General features: G+C 49.6%; 1 protein-coding gene across 1 annotated transcript in view; it reads right to left on the bottom strand.

Moving 5' to 3' along the window:
- GRIK4 (glutamate ionotropic receptor kainate type subunit 4) overlaps positions 1-20,170 on the bottom strand; it is a gene marked incomplete at its 3' end in the record, with an annotated part of 110,649 nt that extends 90,479 nt beyond the window's left edge. The window contains exon 1 of the mRNA XM_080357828.1: positions 20,074-20,170. Coding sequence (XP_080213954.1) covers positions 20,074-20,155 — 82 coding nt within the window. The 5' untranslated portion in view covers positions 20,156-20,170. The remainder of the gene's footprint in view (positions 1-20,073) is intronic.
- Between the last annotated feature and the right edge of the window lie 4,813 nt (positions 20,171-24,983).

The following is a 24,983-nucleotide window of genomic DNA, read 5'->3' as shown; positions in this document are numbered from 1 at the left end:
TGGAGTGCTAAGAGTCACACCTCTTGGGTTTGCACGTTATGAGGAGATGGCACCATGGCACTATGCAGTAGGCCAGAAGAAACAAACTATCACAGATCCCACCATCTTATTTCATACCAGCTCCCAGCTGCACCAAACAGAAGATGAAGCATTGTTTTACTGAGCTCATTACCAAAGCTTTAATAAAAATGCTCAACACCTAGGGTAAGATTCATCAATATAGATTATCAACCATGTGTAAAAAAAGGGCTAGAAAGTATTCTTCATATTCTGTGCAAATACCAAGGTCAATAAAAGATAAATACAGGCTTTGAAGATGGATAGTCTGTGATGACGGAGTTCTGCAGGTTACATTTAAGCATGGTTTGATTAGTAATGTGTTTATAGCCACTGACTCTACAGACTATCCAGGTAGGTGACTAGTATCATTAATTTATTCTCCTAGAGGGTGCAGAAAGCCCACCAGGGTTTAGGATGTGCTTAGTGGTATAAGGACTGTGTGTATAAGGACTAATTATATCTTGAACCAAAAAACTCAGTATCTTCCCTTCACCACCTGTTAATGCTTGAAAACGTCTGTACAAATACCACCGTAATATATTGAGTCTGGCCAGGCTAAAATCCAATGATTGCATTATGCACTTGTCCCAAAGGCACTAAAAAAGAAACTCAATATAATTCACTTACAAGGGGAGCACATTTTTAAACAGCATTTTATTTGCCTTATTTTCTTCTGAATATTAAACCTTTCGATTCCCAGTCTGATTTTCCTTGCTGCTGCATACATTATTAAGAGGGGATTTTAAAGCCCACCAGTCAGCTTTTGGATGGCAGAGCGGGGCTCATTTTATCGCTCTTCTCCCTCCGCAGCCATTGGTTGGGGTTTGTTTTCTTTTCCATTAATTACTGTTATTATATCTGCTCCGTGCCAGCAGCTGCCCAGCTCCATGGTTCTGCTCCACTGGACCTGCCCAAGTCGCTTGGCGAGACGATCACGTCACTGACTGAGCGGTTTCAAACAATTAGTGCTTCATCATCTTAATGTGCAAGAGGAGCTGGAACTCCTCCTCCAACCCTTTTTAACAGGAAGAAGTTTCTAGATCGGCTTGTTCAAAGAGGCGTCTTCAGCAGGTTGGCCCAAGGGCTCATGCACCTCTGATCTCCCTATATATTCCTCCCTAAATAATGGGGTGCAGCCAAAAACACACAAAACACCCCAAAATGCAGCTTATGAATTGTGACACATCAGCCAGCAACAGTCTCCCGCTTCCACCCCTTGTAAAGAGGAATCCATTAAAAATTACAGCGGACACACTGACATGTTATAAATGATTGCACTTTGAGTCCAGTCAATAATAATAGTTTGCATTACCAAAATACGGTTTACAATCATTTCTCATCTGAAAGCTGCTTAATCTAAGTAGTAAACACCATGCTGCGCTATGGAAATGTTTCATGTGTTTCCTACATACCCGGCTCCTGGAGCTACATGAGACTGTCCAGCCCACACAGCTAAATAAATAAGTTGGTCTGTGCTGCAGGGGCACTTGGACATAAAGAGAACTGATGTACTTCTCAGCATCACCGTCCTACCAAAGCATCTCTGCTGTTTCCCATAGCACTGATGGGCCAAGAGGCTGCAGCTTGGATAGTTTATAAGATACAAACCTAAAGATATTTGAGTTTAGAGGGTAAATTTTCAGTGATCAGCTTGCAGAACAAACCGAACGGACTAGATGCGCTGCAGCAGGAGGAGGAAACACGACGCACAGATGTCAGGCACCGGTGTCGGTGTCGGGTTAAAGACACTTTGCAGCGGGGGCAGGGAGGCTCTTCTGCAAGGCAGAGCTGGGCAAAAAGTCAGAACAATACGGACAGGTGGAAACGCAGGGACTGGAATGCAGCACAAGCCTTTGGCCCATGTTCCCGAGCTGGCTGTAATACAATATTGCCAGAGTTAACACCGATGCCCTCAAAACGAACAGTTTATACCTCGCTCTTGTTTATCCGTGTCTCTATTGCTGCTATTAATATTTAATGTCTCTGGAGTGAAGGTTCCTCTCCGGCACAACAAGCCCTGGCAGGATATTGCATCCAAGCCGCTGCATCTGTTTCTCCCTTGGGATTCTTATCTCCTCCCCAAATCAGAAATCAAAAGGGGGTGAGTGCTTTCTGCTCCCCCGGCCGGGGCGCTCCACCTCTTGCCAAGTGGTTTTCATGCTTTTCATGTTTTCTTGCTGTCCCTTTTAAAAAGCTCCTTGTTCAACTTTATGTGGTTGCTCAGATCCAAGGGCTCCCATGAGATTAAAAGCCCTGAACACATCGGTGAGCCCTGAGTGGAGCAAGTGATGGGACAAGAGGAAACGGCCTCGAGTTACACCCGGATTGGATATTAGGAAAAGATTCTTCCCCATTGGGCTGTGGGGCATCGGAACAGGCTGCCCAGGGCAGTGCTGCAGCCACCATCCCTGGGGGCGTTTCAGTGGTTCTTAGGGACGCGGTTTAGTGCTGGAGTCAGGTTATGGTTGGACTCGATGATCCTGAGGGTCTCTTCCAACCAAAATGATTCTACGACGACACGGTGAAAAGCTGGTGTCTTTTCCAACCTAAACGATTCCATGATTCCATGATTCCAACTCATTGTCTCTTGGACAGGTAGAATTGGAAGGTCTCACCGGCCACATCGAGTTCAACAGCAAAGGTCAGCGATCCAACTACGCCCTGAAGATCCTGCAGCACACGCGCAGCGGCTTCCGACAGGTACGTCACGAGAGCTCTTGCTGGGCCTGGGGTGGCAAACACAGCGCGTTTCACTTAATCAAGGACGTGTCTTGAGATAATTTAGAGTCGACCTAATGTATCAGGCCCTGGAGGTGGTGACGTTAGAGCCAGTATCTGTCCTGTCACAGTAACCTCCTGTGCAGGAGATAATTCAGGTCATAAACCATGTGCTAGATACAAGCTCATGCTCCATAAACTTTTGTTCGTAAGCTTATGGAAACACATGTACTCAAAGCTGTTTGTATGGGGGAAAAATGGGATGATTTCCCATGATATAGGCAGGGTCTCTTCCAACCAAAATGATTCTACGACGACACGGTGCAAAGCTGGTGTCTTTTCCAACCTAAACGATTCCATGATTCCATCTCGTTCTCTCTTGGACAGGTAGAATTGGAAGGTCTCGCCAGCCACATGGAGTTCAACAGCAGGGTTAGGCTGGGTTATGGCTGGACTCGATGATCCTGAGGGTTTCTCCCAACCGAAAAGATTCCAAGACGGCCCCATTCCCAGCCTGGTCTCCGCACAAGCCAGGACCTGAACCTGAGCCTCCGCATCCAGACCTGCATGCCCAACATTAAACTGCTCACTTGATCCTGGCCAGAGGAGTCCAAGAAGAAATGAGGCCACAAAGGGTGACCCCTGCCCATCTGGAAGCCACAGAGCTTTATAAAAGCTTATTTGAACACGGCTCTGCTCCCATTAACGAACCCCTTCTTCTGCACACATAATGGGCAAAACCCTTAAAGAACAAGGGTCAAAGGCTGATGTTTGATGGCATCCCATTTGCCCCGGTCTTAAGTATCTAACTCGGATAACCAGAGTTTTGCACTTTGATTTAACCCGGTGGAAAAGGCCCTGCTGAAGAAGAGAGCACAAAGATCATGAGATGGATCAAGGGAGCAAGAAAATGGGATCATTAGTTTCCACAAACCTGCTCTTTGAGACAGCCTCAAATCCCAGGTGCGGACTACAATAAATCCAGCCCATCACACAGGGATTTCTACCTTGCCTTGGCTACCAAGCCCCCGTGGCGGACACGGCAGGTCCCCTATAGCTCTGCAGGGCACAGTGGGACGGCCGGTTGCCATCAACAGCCCGGGGGATGTGACGCTTGTTCTGTTTGCTGTATGAAACGAAGATTTTTCAGTCTAGCCCTTCTGATCGGTATTCAATTGAATAAAAATGCAGTTTGAGAAATGATTTTCTTTTCTTAAAATATGTAAAACCACTCCCTGTTGTTTCAAGCTGGGCTGTCAAATCTTGGCCCTGAACTTCAGGGCCAATTTCTCCTTTATTTACTGAAAGCTTACTCTAAATCTTTTCATACTAGAAATGCCAATCCTCCAAACAATTACTCTGGCTGAAACGTTAGTCATTTGTTGCATTTTGCATCGGCATTACTCATTTTATGGCACATCATCTTTGCTATAACGGCATCCGGGCCATCCCTTCTCTCTCCTGTCCTCCTCGGTGCTTTTCTACCCACGGCCGCCCAGGTTTCACCTCCTGGCTTCATCAGACTTTGTGTTTCTCTCTCTTCCCAACCACCAGGACAAATCAATCTGTGCGTGGTTCCAACCAGTGCTGGTCTCCTGGAGATTAATACCATAAACACCACTCTACTTTGCAGCTTCTTGCAGAAGCCCAACAGCGCAAAGGAATTTTGAAGGCTGGAAATGCTTTAATTACCATCCCAGGGACGGCGGGAAGTCCCTGCAAATCGTTTCACAACCAACAGTGAGATTCCGGCCAAGAAACCAGACTCGAGCTGAGTCAAGAAGAGGCAAAGCAGCCGCATGTGGCATCAAAGGGGCAAGTTCTGGATCTATTATCGGGTACGAACGCAAGGAGAACATGTGAACTAGGGGCCTGTCTTATTCAATATATTCATCAATGATTTGGACGAGGGAACAGAGTGACTGTCAGTAAGTTTGCTGGTGACACCAAGCTGGGAGGAGTGGGTGACACTGGAAGCTGTGCTGCCATCAGAGACCTGGACAGGCTGGAGAGCTGGGCGGGAAACATTTAATGAAATAGAACAAGGGCAAGTGTAGAGTCTTGAATCTGGGCAGGAACAACCCCAGGTTCAGTGTAAGTTGGGGAATGACCTATTAGAGAGCAGCGTAGGGGAAAGGGAGCTGGGGGTCCTGGGGACAGCAGGGTGACCATGAGCCAGCACTGGGCCCTTGTGGCCAGGAAGCCAATGGGACCTGGGGTGGGTTAGAAGGGGGTGGTCAGTAGGTCAGAGAGGTTCTCCTGCCCCTCTGCTCTGCCCTGGGGAGACCACACCTGGAATCTTGTGTCCAGCTGTGGCCCCTCAGTTCCAGCAGGACAGGGAACTGCTGCAGAGAGTCCAGCGCAGCCACCAAGATGCTGCAGGGAGTGGAGCATCTCCCGTGTGAGGAAAGGCTGAGGGAGCTGGGGCTCTGGAGCTGGACAAGAGGACACTGAGGGGGGACTCATTGCTGGGGATCAAGATGGAAAGGGGCAGTGTCAGGAGGATGGAGCCAGGCTCTGCTGGTGACAACCAGGGACAGGACAAGGGGCAATGGGTGCAAACGGGAACACAGGAGGTTCCAGTGAAAGAGGAGAAGCAACTTGTTGGGGTGAGGGTGGCAGAGCCTGGCCCAGGCTGCCCAGGGGGGTTGTGGAGTCTCCTTCTGTGCAGACATTCCAACCCGCCTGGACACCTTCCTGTGTAACCTCATCTGGGTGTTCCTGCTCCATGGCGGATTGCACTGGATGAGCTTTCCAGGGCCCTTCAACCCCTGATATTCTGGGATTCTGTGATTCTGTGAAATTGTCTTTGCAACTCATCCTCTTTGTTCCAGAGTGGCCAAGGACTGGAGTTATCCCAAGAAATCTGCCCATAATCAGAAACCTTCAAAACAAGAACATCCAATCTAAGCACGTGGCTTGTCCTGCATCGCTACCAGCTCAGGAGCTTCCACCAAACCAAACCCCACCATTAACAGTATGTGACGTGGGCAGCAGAAGAAAAAACATCAACCAGTGCTGTCTTTCTGTATACATATGTCTTTCTGTATACATATGTCTGCTGTCAAAAAGGCAGAGCAGGTCACTCTTAAAAGAGGCACTTCAAATACCAATAGTCCCTGTCATCTCAGCTTTCCATCAGAAAACGAGTGTCTCCTGCTTCAAAACAACATCGAATGAAACCACATTTATCTCCATCTTGCTGTAATCGTATTAGACAGTTCTACTAATTTAACTTTATTGGTTTCTTAACTGTCTGAAAAAACACGTACAGATCAACCCTATGTGTTTTACTACACAGAAACAGCATCCAAGGGTCAGTAAAGAGCCTTGTGTTTGGTTCCAGACGTCCTGCGTAGATCTCATTTTCTTTAAGTGATTTCTACAGCTTTTGAACACATCAGATTTTGCTCCAGCAAAAATTTGCAACATGCGCGTGGCCATTAGAGGCACAATTAGTAATACTCGTCAACTCATCAGTGTATGATTGCTTACCCGTAGGAGAGCTGGTACCGACACGTATGAGACTGTTGCAAACTGCTTCTCAGGCACCTAAATGACGTTCCTGCTTATCCTGACAGAGAGGAAGAGGCAGGAATACGTGCACTGAGGTTATTACAACACCAGGGATTTGGTTTTGCAGCAATTATTCATCCGAAGGGCTGGTTTTCAGTAGCACGTTCCCTGCATGCAGTTAACCTTTGCTTACTACAACCCCTCCAACCTTGTTCCCTGTGTCACCTCCGCGGTTTCCCTGGGGATGCAATGGGCATGTCCCACAAAAGAAGAAAGTTGATCCTATTCTTTAGAAGAGAGAGTAGCCCATTTATTTCCTGCCTTGGTGAAAACCTTGGCCAGACCATATTTAATCTCTGTGCCAACCTACTGGTGGGGGATAAGCTTTCCTGGGTGCTCTGAGGTCCTGTTTGTCCCTTGAGTGCTGAACTATGGAGAACAACTTCCATCCTGGAAGGAAACAACCAGATTTATCATCTCCTAAGAAAAACTGGTCTGAATTTCTCCTCAGATTGCGGTGTTACCCCCAGATTAACCACTTTAACCAGTTCCATCATCTGTCATGGCCATCAAGGCTCTCTTGGACCCTCTTACTTCCACAGTTTTCATACCAACTGTGTAGCCTTTGTGCAACTAAACCAGGTATGTCTTTATAGCAAATCACAGAATAGTTTCTAGCAGTATATCACGTCAGTAATTGTTCTACTCTGCCAAGGGGTCCTGACTTCTTGTAAATAGGGTTTACAAAGGATTTGTGATGCTGCTGAGATGTGTTCTTACTCTTACCAACGGGGGAAATGGCAGCGAGTGTTTTCTGTGCTTTGTCAAAATACAGTCCCTTTCCCATTGTATTGCTTCCAAAATGTGAATGTTAATAATGCATTTATAGCCATTTAAACTGTCCAAATATTTATATGTTATCTACACGATAAATTTTTTAAGACTGTTTTTTGGTATTAGTGAGTTGGCTTTTCTTGCTCAATAGACTGTCCCCTCAAGTTATTTGACGAAAAATGGTAAACGAGTATATTCTAATTGTGCCCAACATCAAATGATTGTGAAAATTATCGTCTAATCTATTTCATCATGTCATTACTTAAGATTGGTATTAGCAAAACAAACTTAAGGGTTTGTTAGAGTTATTGATATCGGTCTCTGTAGAAGATCCGTAATGGCAAGGAGAGTGTTGTGGGATGCCAATGGCTGGAGATACAGGCTGGGGATGGCACATCTCTTGGGTCGACAATTAATAATATCATCATATAGACACCTCCTGCTCCTGATGGGGTGTTTGAACACACGCCGCGCTCACAGCAGGCAAAGCGCAGCTAATTAGCCAGAACATGGATGGGAAAAGCTCCGAGTGGTGGTGTTTTCATAGCACCAAATTAGACTCATCAGGTTACCTGCTATGGGCAGGATGATTTTTTAAGTGCTCCTCTGAGGCAGATAAAAGGTAACAGAAATTATTGCAGTGAAGCGCTTCGGGCTATGGGGCTATAAGAAGCTTTTGTCTCCTATGTGAGTCAAGATAGGGCAGATCCTACAGCCACAGCCCCTTTCTCTGCAAAGAGCCATACAGAAGACAAATGATACCAAATGATACCAAATCAAATCAAGTGATACCAGTCAAATCCACCCAACATCATTTTTTCTCTGCACATTCCTAGCACAAAAACAGGCTATGAAAATAGGTAGCTTGGTTTTCAGCATTCAATATCTCAATTTTTCTTTAGTAAGAAGGCACTGGCATCAATAAGAGGACAAAGCCATTAGGCACAATTTGTTCATTGAAATTAGTGACAAGGCCACGTCAAAACACCAGCCACCCACGGCCCTGATCTATGCAGAGACCTGGAGGCAGAATGATTGACTGAGCTGCCCAGAGCCCCTTGGTGACCTCAACAGGGTTTGGACGGGGTCACTCAGGAAATGATCCCAGATTTCCAAGGCCCGGCCTCCATCGCGACCCAACGCATTGTCCTGCCAACAGCAGGGGACACACGCTGACGTGTAGGATAAGGGATAAAGGATTCCCTGGGGATCCCTCCTGACTGATACAGCCTTCAGTTCCTCAGAGCTAGGATCAGAGAACCCCAGAGTGTCAGGGGTTGAAGGGCCCTGGAAAGCTCACCCAGTGCAATCCCCCCATGGAGCAGGAACACCCAGATGAGGTTACACAGGAAGGTGTCCAGGCGGGTTGGAATGTCTGCACAGAAGGAGACTCCACAACCCCCTGGGCAGCCTGGGCCAGGCTCTGCCACCCTCACCCCAACAAGTTGCTTCTCCTCTTTCACTGGAACCTCCTGTGTTCCCGTTTGCACCCATTGCCTCTTGTCCTGTCCCTGGTTGTCACCAGCAGAGCCTGGCTCCATCCTCCTGACACTGCCCCTTTCCATCTTGATCCCCAGCAATGAGTCCCCCCTCAGTGTCCTCTTGTCCAGCTCCAGAGCCCCAGCTCCCTCAGCCTTTCCTCCCACGGGAGATGCTCCACTCCCTGCAGCATCTTGGTGGCTGCGCTGGACTCTCTGCAGCAGTTCCCTGTCCTGCTGGAACTGAGGGGCCACAGCTGGACACAAGATTCCAGGTGTGGTCTCCCCAGGGCAGAGCAGAGGGGCAGGAGAACAAGGGAGTGACCCCCGAGCTGCCTCAAAACGGCAGCACCAGAATCACCTCAGGGCTCAAACCAGCAGCCCGAGGGGAACTACTCTGGTTTTCTGGGCTGCTGCTCCTGCAGCTGTGAACTGGCACTGAGTCGCTGCCACTCCAGGGAAAGGGGGAGCAAAGCGACCTTCCTGTTGCTGATTCACCACCAACCCCCCACGTACCGCAAGCTGTCTGCTCCGCGCCCGCGTGTCCTCCCGCAGCACGGGAGAGGATCCTGCTCCTGCCACCAAGGTGACACCAGCAAACATTATTTTTTCCAAGCAGCGCTCTAAGCGGCACTGAAATTTGCATTTCAATTTGAATCTGCTCTTATGGTTCAAATGAACTTCTGAAATACCTCTTGGCGTGTGGTTAAGAAGCACGCTCTCTCACTCTACTGATATACACACACATATATATATTTTTAGCCTTGATCCCTGCGTTGGAGAAAGTCACCCTTTTTAAAGAGCGGCTTTATTGCCAAGCGATATTAGCACAATGAAGGAAATCACTCCTAATTTTTATAAATTATCTCATCATCTGCAACTAATTAGCAGCTGCCGAAAGCTGGGAATCGCTCATCGCCCTAGAGAGAGCAGCTCCGAGCTATGCACAACTCCAACTAATGGTCAATGGCTTCAGGAGAAGGTTCCAGCTGGTCGTCCCACCAGGTGAGAAGCGGTGCAGCCCCAGCACCTCCAGCATCTCTGCTGGGAGGAACAGTTGTGATGCAGCTTAGCTGGAAACTTTATTACAATCCAATCCAATCAAGCTGCTGCGACTCTCCGTTCTCCTTACCCTTGCTCCTGGGCGCTTGTGCCTCTGTCTGCGCTGCTGTAAATGTGTCTATAAAAGTAAAATGAGCAAGCAGCCAACGGCTAAATGGCACTTAATCAGAAGAAAATGTATACCCTGGTGGATAGCAAACTGCTATTAAGTTGTGGGGGGAGACAGAAGAAAATAATAAGCTATAAATGGACAACCAAATAAATCTCCCGCCGGCCCGAGTGAGCGCACATCTGGTTAGATGCCGCCTCCAATGAGTTGTGAGCAAAATGTTTATTTGCCGACAAGTACCTGGCGGCAGCAGCGGGAGGGGATTAGGGCCTGGGGAGCAGCGCGGCTTCCGGCAGCACAACCTCACCCGAAAACACCGAGACTGTGAAGCCACAAGCTGCTGGGTCCCTGGCGTCACTGCCCAGGCTGCGACGGCGCCCACGGCTGCAAGGAGCCTGAAAATGCTGGAGCGTTGCTCGAGGTGGCTTTGAGCTGCTGTGGTCCCTCTGCTGCCTTCGTTCCTTTTGCTCCTCGTTGCCGGGCTCTGGGTGACAAGCTGCAGGGTGTCCATGGCTGTTTGTCCGCCTGGGACTCTCATGTCATCGCAAGGAAGCGGGCAGGGTTTTCAGGCACTGGCTGTAGCACAGACGCTCTTGGAGCACAAGTGTGTTTGAGAGACGCTCAGGGAATCCATTCACCTCAAAGAGATGTGGTGGCTCGGTTTAAAGCACACTGCCTTTGAGAGCTGCCTTTGCTGCTGCTGGCACAGCCCCCTCTAGCATGGAGCGTGGGTGCTTTCTAACGCCGAAAGGTGAAGTGAGAACAAAATAACCACAGCAAAACTCCAGAAGAAACGCGAGAAAGAGCATCTGTGTGACTAACAGCCTCTGAAAAACAGTCATTTGCTGAATATAGCCGTAGAGTTTTGTTTTAAATGTCCTGGCTCTAGTGTCTGCTCTCCCCACCCCGCTGTCTGGAAACAATCCAGTGTTATTCATGCTGGGAAAGGCAGCGCTGGCTGTCGGTGCTGAGCTGCCCGAGCTGTAACCAGCACCCGTAGGGCTCTGTGCAACAGGTCTCTGTCTGCTGGCTGCTTGGCCAAGGGGGAGCAGAGCAACCCAGCAACATAAAGCACCGACGGCTCGGGGTGGGACTGAAGGGCGCAGGTTCCTCGAAGTCGGTCTGCCCCTGCACTGCGCCCTGTTCCTGTGAACGCTGGAGGGTGCTGAGCATCGTGCAGATGACAGAAGCTCTCCTTTTGGCTGGGATTATTCGACTAATCTGATGATTATGGTGATAATCCCCTTTGCAATGGTGCCCGTCTCTGAGGATCTCTTCCCTCGAGGAATTCCGAGTCCCAAATCGCGTTTTCTCCTGATGGCAGAGTATTAAATTAAGGCGCTCTCAAGGAGCAGAGTTGGCGTATTTATAACATCTCAGTCGCTGGTGGTTCATCTGTTGCATTATTGACTGTCTTAGGGCCTGGGTAGGGATGGAGGCTGAGGGGCTCTCCTGTTGCGTTATTGTACCACTATACTCAGCAAATGGCTGTTTTTCAGAGGCTGTTAGTCACACAGATGCTCTTTCTCGCGTTTCTTCTGGAGTTTTGCTGTGGTTATTTTGTTCTCACTTCACCTTTCGGCGTTAGAAAGCACCCACGCTCCATGCTAGAGGGGGCTGTGCCAGCAGCAGCAAAGGCAGCTCTCAAAGGCAGTGTGCTTTAAACCGAGCCACCACATCTCTTTGAGGTGAATGGATTCCCTGAGCGTCTCTCAAACACACTTGTGCTCCAAGAGCGTCTGTGCTACAGCCAGTGCCTGAAAACCCTGCCCGCTTCCTTGCGATGACATTGAGAGTCCCAGGCCAGCAAACAGCCATGGACACCCTGCAGCTTGTCACCCAGAGCCCGGCAACGAGGAGCAAAAGGAACGAAGGCAGCAGAGGGACCACAGCAGCTCAAAGCCACCTCGGGCAATGCTCGGCTGCCCAGCACTGTGGAAGGTGTTTTCCTCCTAACACAAGGCACTGAAAAGCACCGGCCCGGAGCCCCCCTTGCTGCTGCCAAAAGGCTCCTCTGGACCATGAACGCTAGAGCTGCCTGACATGAGCGAGAGGCTCCTGCTTGATGAACAGCGGCTGCTCCTCCAGAGCAATTACAGACTATTAAGCAAACGAGATGTGATATGGCAAAAAATATTTTAAAAAAATGTATTAAAAGAGAAGCCTCTGTTTACACAGGAGCTGTAATAACCCCATGGTTGCGTCGGCTCCACACGCTTGACAAGACAGACGCAGGCGAACTTTCGAGCCTCCTGCCTTCTCTTAATTTCCTTTCCATAAAGCCAAGCGCAGTGGCCACAGATTAATCTCTCCCTCTGCCTTTCTCTTCCTGGACTTACCTCGAGATGCCTCGATATCGCTCAAGCAGAAGCTGGGGCTGGGGAGGTCTGCACGTCCATCTGTAAATACCCTACACAGCAGAGCCCCAGATGGCCACGGGATCAGCTATGCAGCTGAGCTCCGCAACACCTTCACACCCCGCGTCTTGCTTTCTTTTTCTGAGCTGTTTATTCTTCCTCCCTCTAGCCAGTTAAACGCAAAACATCTGGCAAGAAGCTGGTTTCAATGTACCCTGGTTTTTGCCAGCCTTTTTGCTTACAGCTCGTTTTCTATCACCTGTGGAGAACTTGCAAGTCAAGAGATGGCAGAGAACCAGTCGTGCAGCTTTACTGCAGAGGCAGATGCTACCAAGAGCCCTCCCAGCGTCCACTCCTGCCCCAAATACTGAGCGTTCAGAGACAGCACTTCCCAGAGGTGCTCCCACATCCATCTGTGGGTTCTGTGCACCATTTCCCGTGGAAGCAGCACAGGATCCCTCGTACCCCTTCTCCGAGCATGGTTGCACGTTCCTAACCTACGCACACACACAGCGTCTTCCATTCATTTTGTTCCCAGCGTCAAGGATTCCACCAGCAGCATCTGCAGAGTTGTAGGGACTGAAAACACACAGAAATAGAAAACAGTAACCTAGAGACGGGGAAGGGAGGGAGTTCAAAGCGCTCTCCTGCTAAATGACAACCCGAGCTGCCTGCAAATCAAACTCTGGAGCTCATGAAGTAACTCTGACCACTGAGGGTGCTTACTAAAGATTACTTTTCCACAGCTCCGCTCGCCTAAGGCATCATTTGTTCCTAATGAGATGGTCATTGGGATTTAAACGGGTGAGCGAAGAATAGGCTTTTCAACCACAGCCGTTACAACAAAAACAAGCTTTTCTGCTCCAAATCGCAGCTCCTCAGCTCCCCGTCCTTCCCAGGTATTGCTCCTCGGCCACGCCAAGCTGGACAACCACGGCGCTTTGTTTCTGCCAGACCCACAGTGTTACCGCTTACAGACTGGTCATACTGGGGATTTTGGGCACAACTGGGGCAGCCGGAGCAGCTATTGCATGAGATGAGCTCTGCACAAGAACTGCAAGACACGCCAGCGCCAACTGTTCTTTTGTCTCGTGTGATCACGCAGATCGGGGTATTTCTGAGCATGCCTGGCATAATAAATGACTTCTTCCCACTGCACCAGGGCCCCTGAAGAATGCCAAAAAATTCCACGTGCCACTGAAACAGAGAGAAATAATAAATGCTAAAGGTCTGCAACTGCCAAGCTGTCTTCTGTGCAAGGGACGCGGAACAAAACGTTCTCCAGTGCGGAATCCAAACGGCAGAGCGGGTTTCTGCTGCTGGTCAAACATGAAGATGTGCTGAACAAGGGCAGAAAAGCACTCGCGGGGGTGAACGGAGGAGTGAGATTCGGGGCATCCTGCCAGGGGAAGGTCAGATGCCTGTGAATGAGATGTGGTGCACGGCAAGGGTGATGGAACAGCACACACCTGCAGCCCTAAGCACCAATCCTGCAAGGTGCTGGGGACTACAAAACCCCCCGGCAGCTGATCCTATGGGATACAGGTTAGTGTATTGCTCTTGGCAAGCAGAACCACCACAAATCAGGGTTGGGAAGGGGGTGGAATCTGTAATGAACGTGGAGATCCTCAGACAAACCCAAGCTGACACCACATTACAACTTTCCCGACTTCGTTATCCCTTGGGCTTGGCAAGGAGATCACAGAAGCCTTAAGCTCATGTGGGATGAGCCTCAGGCAAGATCTCAGGCGTTCATCCTGGCCTCTATGATGTGAGATCGGGAATCACTCCAGAGGACACGGCACGCATGGAACGGCTCCAGAGAGGCTGCTCCACACTACAGCACGGGGTAGTGAACAGCAAGAGAAAATACACGGGCAAATAGAGCCCCTTCCTGCTCTCCCAGCTCTAACTTCTGCCCTGAACACAATTCTAGCAGCATAAGATGAACAATCTTGCAGCATTTATAGGGACCGGGTTGTGTGACAGGGCCAGGAAAAGAGGCCAAGCTGCAGGATGGGAAGGCTCTGCCTGCGAGCTGGTTTTATGGGCTTTTCTAACAGCAAGAGTTGCCTTTGAGCAGACAGGAGCACAACACAGGTCACCCACAGGCTGCTCCAGGGGCTGCAGCGTGATCCTGGGTCCCGTCCGAGACTCCCGACCCACCAATCACTTTGGAGTTGATTTCTCTCTTAAAACCAGCTTGAAAATTCTTGAATCTTTCCAGTACAGAACAGAAGATATTCTGAAACCTCAGAGTTATGTGAATAAGAGAGAAATCAAGGCTCATCCCTCCCTCTGCATTAGCCTTTTGTACTATTGACAATTTTAGAAGCATCTGGAGCAGTTACGCTTTCATGGCCATCACTAAAGAGAGACAGGTCAGAAATATATGTGAGATGACAGGTGACATCTGCATTAAGTCAGGTCACCAGCTGAAGTTAGCTCAAAGTACCTGGTTGCTCTTCTGCAACAGATCAGCTCTTACAGGAGGAGACAATCAGTACCCATTAGTTATTAGACTCTATCTTCCCAGTTAAATTGCAGCCCTTCAGATTTCCAGTACTCTCTTTTTCTCTCCTAAATAGAGCAAGAGTTCGCTCCCTCACGGCACTCAAGGAGAGGTCTGACAACTTTTACCCCAAGAAGCACGAGGTGCTGCTTGTCCCTGCGAAATGCTCCCCAGGGACACGTGGTACCCAGAAGAACTACCCAAGAAGCTTGAACGAAGATCAAACCACCTACGAAGCAGCAAATGAGATCCTCGTGAAGGTACAAAGCACTCAGGGGCAAACTATTACCACTCCGTGACTCTTATGGCTCCATTCTGGAGGGTGACAGCACAGCCAGTCCTTCCCCTTCGCCACATGCGTGTACCCCCATAGGCTAAGCTCTTCCTTCAGGAATCCCTGCAGTAGAATAAAACTCAGTTTATTAAATAAGGCACTACTCCAACAAGGGCAATCCACACATAATTTCACTCATTTAAACCTTATTTCATCTCAACCAAGTAGACTTATTTCCATTTAACAATCTTAATTCTTTTAGCGCTTTCCGGCTCCCAAATTGACTTTGACAGCAGAATTGACATCCAGCCATCATTTTCACATAAAGTTCTATTTAGAATCTCCAAACCCCTCCAGCGTCCAGAGGTGCAGGAGAAATTCATTAGTAGCATCTTTGGGAAAACGAGCCATCCCTCCCTGCAGCCTCCTCACCATCACAGCCCTGGTTTGGCAGGGTCGAGGCAGAGCTGGCGATCACTGGGCTGAGCTGCTGATACCCCCTGTTGCTCCAACTCCAGGCTCAAATCCACCCCTGTGCTGACACATGAGCGTTTGTGTCTTTGCTTCTCTGCCGGCTGAGTCACAGAATCCCAGAGTGTCAGGGGTTGAAGGGCCCTCAAAAGCTCATCCATTGCAATCCCCCCATGGAGCAGGAACACCCAGATGAGGTTACACAGGAAGGTGTCCAGGCGGGTTGGAATGTCTGCACAGAAGGAGACTCCACAACCCCCTGGGCAGCCTGGGCCAGGCTCTGCCACCCTCACCCCAACAAGTTGCTTCTCCTCTTTCACTGGAACCTCCTGTGTTCCCGTTTGCACCCATTGCCCCTTGTCCTGTCCCTGGTTGTCACCAGCAGAGCCTGGCTCCATCCTCCTGACACTGCCCCTTTCCATCTTGATCCCCAGCAATGAGTCCCCCCTCAGTGTCCTCTTGTCCAGCTCCAGAGCCCCAGCTCCCTCAGCCTTTCCTCACACGGGAGATGCTCCACTCCCTGCAGCATCTTGGTGGCTGCGCTGGACTCTCTGCAGCAGTTCCCTGTCCTGCTGGAACTGAGGGGCCACAGCTGGACACAAGATTCCAGGTGTGGTCTCCCCAGGGCAGAGCAGAGGGGCAGGAGAACCTCTCTGACCTACTGACCACCCCCTTCTAACCCACCCCAGGTCCCATTGGCTTCCTGGCCACAAGGGCCCAGTGCTGGCTCATGGTCACCCTGCTGTCCCCAGGACCCCCAGCTCCCTTTCCCTACACTGCTTTCATCTTTATCTCTGGGTCACAACGCTCTCTCACTCCTCTCAGCCCTGTTGGGTGTCTCTCATTCAGGAGCTCTCATCTCAGGCTGTTGGGAGCTGGAGTTTCCTTGCTGTCCTCCTCCTCCCATCGGCCACCCTCCCGTTTCCCTTCACAGAAAGGTTATACCGTCCCACGCGTACCGACCTCAGCTTCATCTGAACTCACCATTAGAAACTTGGGCTGTTACGTTAATCCTCCACATCACATCCTGAAAATCACCTTCAAACTCAACCCAGCTCCTGTCCCCATCCAAAACATCTCCTGCTCAGTTCAGGCGGTTCTTCAAATACAAGTTAACTGGTCCAATGGGGAAAAAAAACCCAATGGAAACTCAAAGTGTTGCTGGTGCTGGCACCAAGTTTTCAGGTGATCTGAGCAGCCAGAACAGCTGCTCTCTATCAAGTGAGCACTCGCTCCAGCAAGGGTCAGCTGAGGAGAGTTAATCCAGGCTTTTCTGCAGTTAAGCTCACCACAAAGTGTGTGAAATGCACCCTTTCCCAATTGTCCAAGCAGACAGCCGCGGGCGGCAATAATCTGTAATGCAGGCGAATGCACAAGCTGATCTCACACCGCACCGGAGCTTGCTGCAGAAATTCCAGCTTTGCTGAGCTTGGCTCAGAGTTTGAATTCATTTTGGCAGCTGTTTAGGCAGGGAACCAAGCATCTTTCATTCATGTAATTGATTTTTTATTCATAGATATATATATATATATATGAAAAAATAATGACAGAAATGACAGGGTAGCTCTTGCTATGCCTAGCTTTCACTCTATGAAACCAAAATATCTGTATTAAGCATGGCTCAGTGGCTAAATACACAAAGTACTGCCCAGGGGCAGTAACAGTATTTAGATATAAAACAGGTTTTATAGCTCTCAGATCCTGATCCTGGGCTCAGGAAGAACATTGGATGTTCAGAAACAAAAGTGAAATTCAGACCAACTAATTCACCGAACAAAAAACCCTTTAACGCCAGAGCTGCGTCTTGCCCTCTGTATCAATTCTGCAAATTCGGGAGGCAGAAGGAGGGAAGGGGTTTGGATAGACGGACGCAATTACAGGAGAGAGCACTTCAAAGCAGCTGAAGGAGTTTGTCAGTAGATCGTGTGTCGGTGCTGTGTCTGCTGCTAGTTAGGGCAACGGCACGCGTAACTACAACCTTGCATTTCAAATGAGCTGTTAGTACACCCGATGAATCTAGCAAGAGAATCCCAATTTAGGCCTCTGATGTTCTGCTCTGTAAGACCAAGTAAATAACTCCGTAAATAACTCAAGTGGATTTCCTGACACTTTATTGAGCGCGAGTGAACAAACAAACAGCAAAGCCAGGATTACGTTGGGTTTTGCTCCCGGGACGTTCTGGTAGGACATGTATTGGCTCTTTCAAGGGCTGCAGGGTGGATGGAGCCAATTCCTTACGTACCTCCTGGAGCTCTTGAGAACTTCTGAGAATACACCCCATCCTTCCTGCTCCTCCATCTGCCGATCACAATAAACTCTTCAGCATCTATGGAGATAATACTGCACCAACTCAGACCAGGCGAGCTGACTGATAACCGACATTCTTAGAAAAAGCACACATGTGGGCCAGGTGTTTTTCCCACAAAGGTCTCGAGAACAATGTGAATTAAGAGCTTTTCTCCAGGATGGGATCAGAAGGGAACACACAGAGTTAAAGCAGAAGACAAAGACTGAAAAACAATGATTGTGCCAATGTTTCTTTTCCTGTGTATCAAGGGGAGATATAGAGCGTACAATAGCCTACAGTTCCTATGCATGCCAAAGGCATGGGGAAGGTCACCCTGTAGCTTATATCCTGCTCATTTTTTGCACAGATAACGCCTATAAAGCTCTCTGCAATGCAACACTCATTGCTGCTCCTGTCCAATCAAAGATTAAGCAGTTTGCTGCCTAGAAACTCCACGGAGAAATACCAGGGCCAAGATCCACCCAAAGCCCCAAGAAAGCAGCAGCGGGGCAGCTCGGTGCTCGGTTGCAAAGCAAGAACCCCTTCTGGCAACTGGGTGAAGAGACCAGGGATGTCCTGCGTTCACCTCACATCACTAACGGCGCCACTGTGCACTTGAGCAGTCCACTGCCAGATGGCTTTTGGAATTATTTTAAATGTTAGCTTGCATTTTCTTCGAATATTTAAATGCTCACGCTGCTCTGTTTTCGTTTTGCATGCAGTGCATTGATTTATGTTGTTAGATACCCCATCTCCTTGCCTCGCCAAAAGCATGCATTCGGGAACTATTTCAGGGCTGCTAGTAATATTTTGTATCTCTTTTTATTTTGCACTTCATTTTTATTAACTTTTTCGGTGGATATATTGTTAAAATAAAAGTGCGCCTTGAAGAAACACAACCAAAACTCAACCCCCTCTTCAGCTCTTTGCCCATCTGCTTCAGAAACCATTTTCAAGAGCTCTGTGGCCACGAGCAAAGCAAAAGCCGGGGATGTGTACTAACCTACCTACCTGGGCTTCCCTGCTCTCAATAAGTTATCGCTTTGGGCTCATGTTTGGGAATCAACGCACTCCAAGGTCTGGAGACACCTGTGGCTTGACTGGAGGCTTTCTGGCCACTCTCACGTTTAACACCATCTGGCACAGAAGCTGCAACCCGCGGTAGTTTTACAAGGATCAGCAAAGTTCCTTCCCGTTCCCTCAACAACATTAGTTCTTCCTTGAAATCTTGACTTCTTCGTTGCCTTTGCGACACCCCAACGCAAGCTCTTCAGCCCTAGGAAGATTCAACACAAAGATGTGCGCTGCGTCCACTGCGGAAATCCAGCATTTCCAGCCCGGAACAGCAGCAGGGCTGTAGGTTTTAAGAGCAACTGTGTCTGGAGCAGCTCCATTAGTTTTGCAAAGGGAAGCCAGAAGCAAATCATTCCCAAATGCAAAGGGATTTGAAAACTGGGTGCAAAGGAGAGGGTTGAGAACCGTGCACCGAGCGGACACCTGGAAGGCTGCAGCTAATCCCGCCTGGTAGCTGTTCCCATCAACAACAAATGCGGAATGTGGAGCTGAAACTGTGCAGTGTGAGTGCTCCAGATGAATCACAGAGATATAAAGGGGATATAAAACACCCAGCGACCCTTCCCAGACCCTCCCTTGCACTATTTCTGAGCTGTTCCATGCTCCACGAGCAAAGGAGAGAAGTAATTTTACTTCAGGTGCCACCTGTAAAAATTGCAAAGGCGACGGGAATACATCAGCTTCTTAGCTGCAACAAATAGTTAATAAAACCAGGTAGCAGCTCCCGAGACAACAGCCAGGAAAAGCAGCTTCCTTTCTAAACAACAAAGCGCCGATCTACAATGCAAGTCTCTTTGCAAGGTTTCTGGATGCGTTTCTTCACTCTGATCGGCACGGGCAGCGAATGGAGATGACGGCGCCTCTTCCTCAACACCTTCTAATAAAGCCCAGAGGAGACTGCATGCATCAGGCTTTCTTACTAAGGGAGTTATTAATGTTCTGTGCACCACTTAACTAGGTTCAGCTTGGGCTCAAACAATGTGGGGACAAATAAATCTGTGATTAAATACGCTACGTCCTTTTGTGCGGAGCTCCGGGGAGCACCAAGGGGGATGAAGGTTCATTCCTTCATGGAGCAGCTTCCAGTTCAAACTCATATAGAAAGAGATTCCCACCAGGCAATAAAAATCAATGCAAATACGTACACTTGCAGTAAACCATTTTGCTTACAAGATGAAGAACATTTCCAAAACACAGGTGGGACACTGTACATCAGAGAGCACAGCACCAAGGAGCCCAGGAGAGGCTTTTCTAAGCACGTCAACGGCCCCAGCGAGCAGAACGATGGTTAAATGCGGGTCAGAGCAAGCTCTGCACTCACCGATCCTCAGGGAATGGGGGCTGGCTGCGATCTTCATCAGCCACAGCAGAACGAGCACCAGAGGCGCCAAGACACGGGGCATCTTCTATAAATCCTCATGGAGCCCTTTGGTGGTCTGGGCATGACATAACTCTGCGGAGAGAAAACACGCAGCACGTGAGCGTCTCCGCTCCGCACGCAGCAGGATGACACCGCGCCCGCTTGCCAAGCGCTGGGGACAAAGAGTCTATTTACCGATGGAGGAGGAAGCTATTTACAGGCTCTGAATTATTCAGGAATCGAAGTCAAACTGGGCAAAGAGCTCCTAACAACAACAACAAAAAAATATGGAAAAGAAACACAAGGAAAAGTCCAAATATTTCATCTTGGCATTTTTAGCACTTCCACAAAAACAAGTGGAAATCAAGATTGAGTCACATCTCTAATTTGTTTTCTTTTTCCCCTCCCGCTTCTACTTGAAGCAGCGTGTAATACTGACTTCTGTTTGTAGGACAGGACAAAACGTTTTCATATCGAACCATAATTTGAGGGATGGGAGCTGGAGACAGAGTCACCTCAGCTACCAATCTAGAAACCGATTATTGCACTGCAATTATTTGTACCCCAGTGACAGCCACCACCCCTTCTATCCCGTCATGTATAAGAGGATTCAGGGTCAGACCATGACCAGACCATTTCATTTCTCCTCTTACAAGGCAACACCGCTCCCAATACTCTTTGAAAGCCCAAACACATCAATAAGAGTAATCAATATGGAGAATCCATAGACCCAACAGATACTCTGCCCTGGGGAGACCACACCTGGAATCTTGTGTCCAGCTGTGGCCCCTCAGTTCCAGCAGGACAGGGAACTGCTGCAGAGAGTCCAGCGCAGCCACCAAGATGCTGCAGGGAGTGGAGCATCTCCCGTGTGAGGAAAGGCTGAGGGAGCTGGGGCTCTGGAGCTGGACAAGAGGACACTGAGGGGGGACTCATTGCTGGGGATCAAGATGGAAAGGGGCAGTGTCAGGAGGATGGAGCCAGGCTCTGCTGGTGACAACCAGGGACAGGACAAGGGGCAATGGGTGCAAACTGGAACACAGGAGGTTCCAGTGAAAGAGGAGAAGCAACTTGTTGGGGTGAGGGTGGCAGAGCCTGGCCCAGGCTGCCCAGGGGGTTGTGGAGTCTCCTTCTGTGCAGACATTCCAACCCGCCTGGACACCTTCCTGTGTAACCTCATCTGGGTGTTCCTGCTCCATGGGGAGATTGCACTGAGTGAGCTTTCCAGGGCCCTTCAACCCCTGACACCCTGTGATGCTGTGATACTGGCACTGGCTGTCCCACAGCAGATTCCCACAGCACAATTAAACAATTCTTTTATAAATGCCATTTTAAACAGCTACGTAGAAGGTACATTTCACTCAAGTTGATCATTTTGTCTCCACATTCAGCAATGTCCTTAAACACTGACTTTGAGTATTTCATCTATTACCTTACCTCTCCCTTCTCCAATTTGCTGGCAAACTTTCTCACGCGATTCCATTTGTCTAATTATGAACTCCTGACGCAGGCAAAGTCTTTACCGTGAGTTTTGTCTGAGAAAGATGCAGCTTTCTACTTGCAAGGTTTAAATTCAGCTGGGTTTTTATTACATTTAGACTCATGCCATCTCAGCCCTCCCCAAAGGGGTTATCCCCTATTTATACAGACAGGGAAGGGAGGCGGAAGAAATACTGAGATGTGGCCATAGAAACAAAGGCAGTTCAAGAAAACTGCGGGACCCCACACTCAAATACCAGCTGGACAAATATCAGCTGATTTCAGAGGCTGTGCGATCAACACCTTTTTAAACAGCAAAAGCTGCCAAAATCCATCTGGAAATCATCAGCCAGCTCTGAGAAGGGCAATGGCAATTTTACCTCTTTTTTAGCGAGAGTTACAGAGTAATTCCTAGGGAGGAAAAGCCCTATAAGGTTAAGCACATGGTAAATTGGTTACTTAGAAGCGCTGGCAGCGGCAGAGGCAGATTGTGGAGCAACATATCATTTGAACGCTTTGAAGCAGTTATTTCTAAACTTTCCAAGTTATTGACAAAACAGCAGGATTGCATCAAATTTACTCACACCGGCATTACAGCCCAGGCTGGGGAACCCGCGCCTGCAGCACCGCAGTCACACACGCACCCTTAAAGCCCTTCCTGCAGAGCCAGAGACGGAGCCGGGGCACCTCCACGCCTTATGGAGCCCCAAAAAGGTGCTGGGGGCTCCTCCACGCCTTATGGAGCCCCAAAAAGGTGCTGGGGGCTCCTCCACGCCTTATGGAGCCCCAGAAAGGAGCCGGGGGCACCTCCAGGCCTTATGGAGCCCCAAAAAGGTGCTGGGGGCTCCTCCACGCCTTATGGAGCCCCAGAAAGGAGCCGGGGGCACCTCCAGGCCTTATGGAGCCCCAAAAAGGTGCTGGGGGCTCCTCCAGGCCTTATGGAGCCCCAAAAAGGAGCCGGGGGCACCTCCAGGCCTTATGGAGCCCTGAGAAGGTGCGGGGGGCGCCTCCAGGCCTTATGGAGCCCCAGAAAGGAGCCAGGGGCACCTCCAGACTTTATGGAGCCCCGAGAAGCTGCACCCCCCTCCGGATCAGCTCCAAAGCTGCTCCCCAAGACTCATAGTCGTGGTTTCCTTCCTCCTTTAGGTCCCACTTCTTGCAGGGCTACCCTAGATGTGCTTTTGGTGCAAAAAACCATCCCGAGCAGCCCTGGCCAGCCGGAGGTGATTGACAACTGCACCCCAGCAAACAAAGCATCTCTTACAGGGCCTCGGATGTGTTTTGCCTTCTTCCTCCTCTGCTGCCTGCTCAAGGTAGTCCAGAAGAGACAACCAGAGCCATCGGCAGCAGAGGGGCAGAGAAAGGCTTCAAAGGCATCTTGAGACGCGACTGAGACAACCGGCAATTGCTCGTGCATGCTGTTCTCCCTGCTGCAGCCGGCCAGCGGCTGACACATCACCTCTGTGCTCAATGAGCAACTCGTCAAAGTGTTTGTACCCGAGCAGGAACAACCCCGGGTTCCAGTATGAGTTGGGGAACGAGCTGTTGGAGAGCAGTGTAGGGAAAGGGAGCTGAGGGTCCTGGGGACAGCAGGGTGACCATGAGCCAGCACTGTTTAGTTCAGATACTATCAGGATATACTTGGGGAACATATATATATATACACACACACATATATATATATTTATGTACAACCATACCACCCTGAGAACGCCTGATCTTGTTTGATCTCAGAAGCTAAGCAGGGTCAGGGCCGGTCAGTACTTGGATGGGAGACCAGCTGGGAATAGTGGGTGCTGTGGGCTGAGCCAGCACTGGGCCCTTGTGGCCAGGAAGCCAATGGGACCTGGGGTGGGTTAGAAGGGGGTGGTCAGTAGGTCCGAGAGGTTCTCCTGCCCCTCTGCTCTGCCCTGGGGAGACCACACCTGGAATCTTGTGTCCAGCTGTGGCCCCTCAGTTCCAGCAGGACAGGGAACTGCTGCAGAGAGTCCAGCGCAGCCACCAAGATGCTGCAGGGAGTGGAGCATCTCCCGTGTGAGGAAAGGCTGAGGGAGCTGGGGCTCTGGAGCTGGACAAGAGGACACTGAGGGGGGACTCATTGCTGGGGATCAAGATGGAAAGGGGCAGTGTCAGGAGGATGGAGCCAGGCTCTGCTGGGTGACACCACCAGCCTCCTCCTCCACCAGCGTGTGCTTCTCATCCACAACATCAGCCACATCCACCTAATGTCATCTGACACGGAGTTTTAAGATCATGCCAAATTCCAGCCAAAGCGGCGGAGGGAAACGCCTGCCCTGCCTCTGTCAGAGCGTTATAGGATCCCCTGTGACTTTCGACTCCGAGGGACAGACCTCGAGGTCACCTCTGCTGTTTGCAGCCTGGTTTGGCGGATTATGAGAACCCCAGAGAAGCAGCTGCCTTTGCATCACCAGCTTAGAGCGAGCAGCGAGGCTAAATAATAAACACCAGGCACCCACTGTGCTCCACGGCGTGAGCGGCAGGGTTGTAATTACCTAGAACATGGAGCACAGAGGGATACTGTGTTCACCTAACGCATTACCCACTGCTAAGAAAGGCTTCCCAGCACTTTGATTTTTGAGCACGGAGCCACGGAGCAGCTGCCAGCAATAGAAATACACCTTGGGGTTCAGCAAACTGCAGAAACACACAGGTTACTACAAGCCGTGCCCATAGAGCATCTGGTTGATGGAGGTGCTTGTAAAACACCCAGGGAGCGCAACACAAGGACAATTCCCCACCAACAAGCTGTGCCACCCAGCAGCGGGAACAGGCGCTGGAATTCAACGTGTAGGATGGAAGAGAAAAGAGAAAGAGGGTTTTTATTCCCAGCTGAACATCAAGGTTTCTGCTCTCAAAGGAACAAAAGGCCTCGTGGCTCTTGTCACTCCCCCGTCCACAAGCTCCTACTCTGGAAATTCAGGCACAAAAGGGTAGTAACCACAGTTCAGCTTCATTGCAAAGTGATTTTTGCCTTGCTGAGCTGGCCATCCTCCCAGCAGCTTTTGCTTCCTTACAGCTGCAAGGTGCATCTGTCGCTCCCTCGTCTCCTCCTGAGAAGCCATAAAACATCCTTTCTGCCCAGGTGCAGTAACGATCACACATACGACTGGGGTATCGACTCCAGCGCAGCCCGAAATTCCACGCAGGGAGGGCAGGAAACTGACATTCTTATTCACGCGACACAAAGCAGAAAGCCTTAGAATTCAAGAGAACAAGGGTATTTAGCAACTTGCCGCACTAATTCTTGTGCACGTGAAGATGACTTGTCCCAATTCACCCTCAGCACAGCTTGCTGCAAATAAATCAAAGCCAATCTTTGATTGGAAATGAGAAGTTTTGTCAGCCTGTACATTTACAGCTACTGCATTAAT

Source organism: Nesoenas mayeri (genome assembly GCF_963082525.1).
Source record: "Nesoenas mayeri genome assembly, chromosome: 22".
NCBI lineage: Eukaryota > Metazoa > Chordata > Aves > Columbiformes > Columbidae > Nesoenas > Nesoenas mayeri.
Note: the sequence above shows the minus strand (reverse complement) of the source record. Positions and strands in the feature narration are given on the sequence as shown.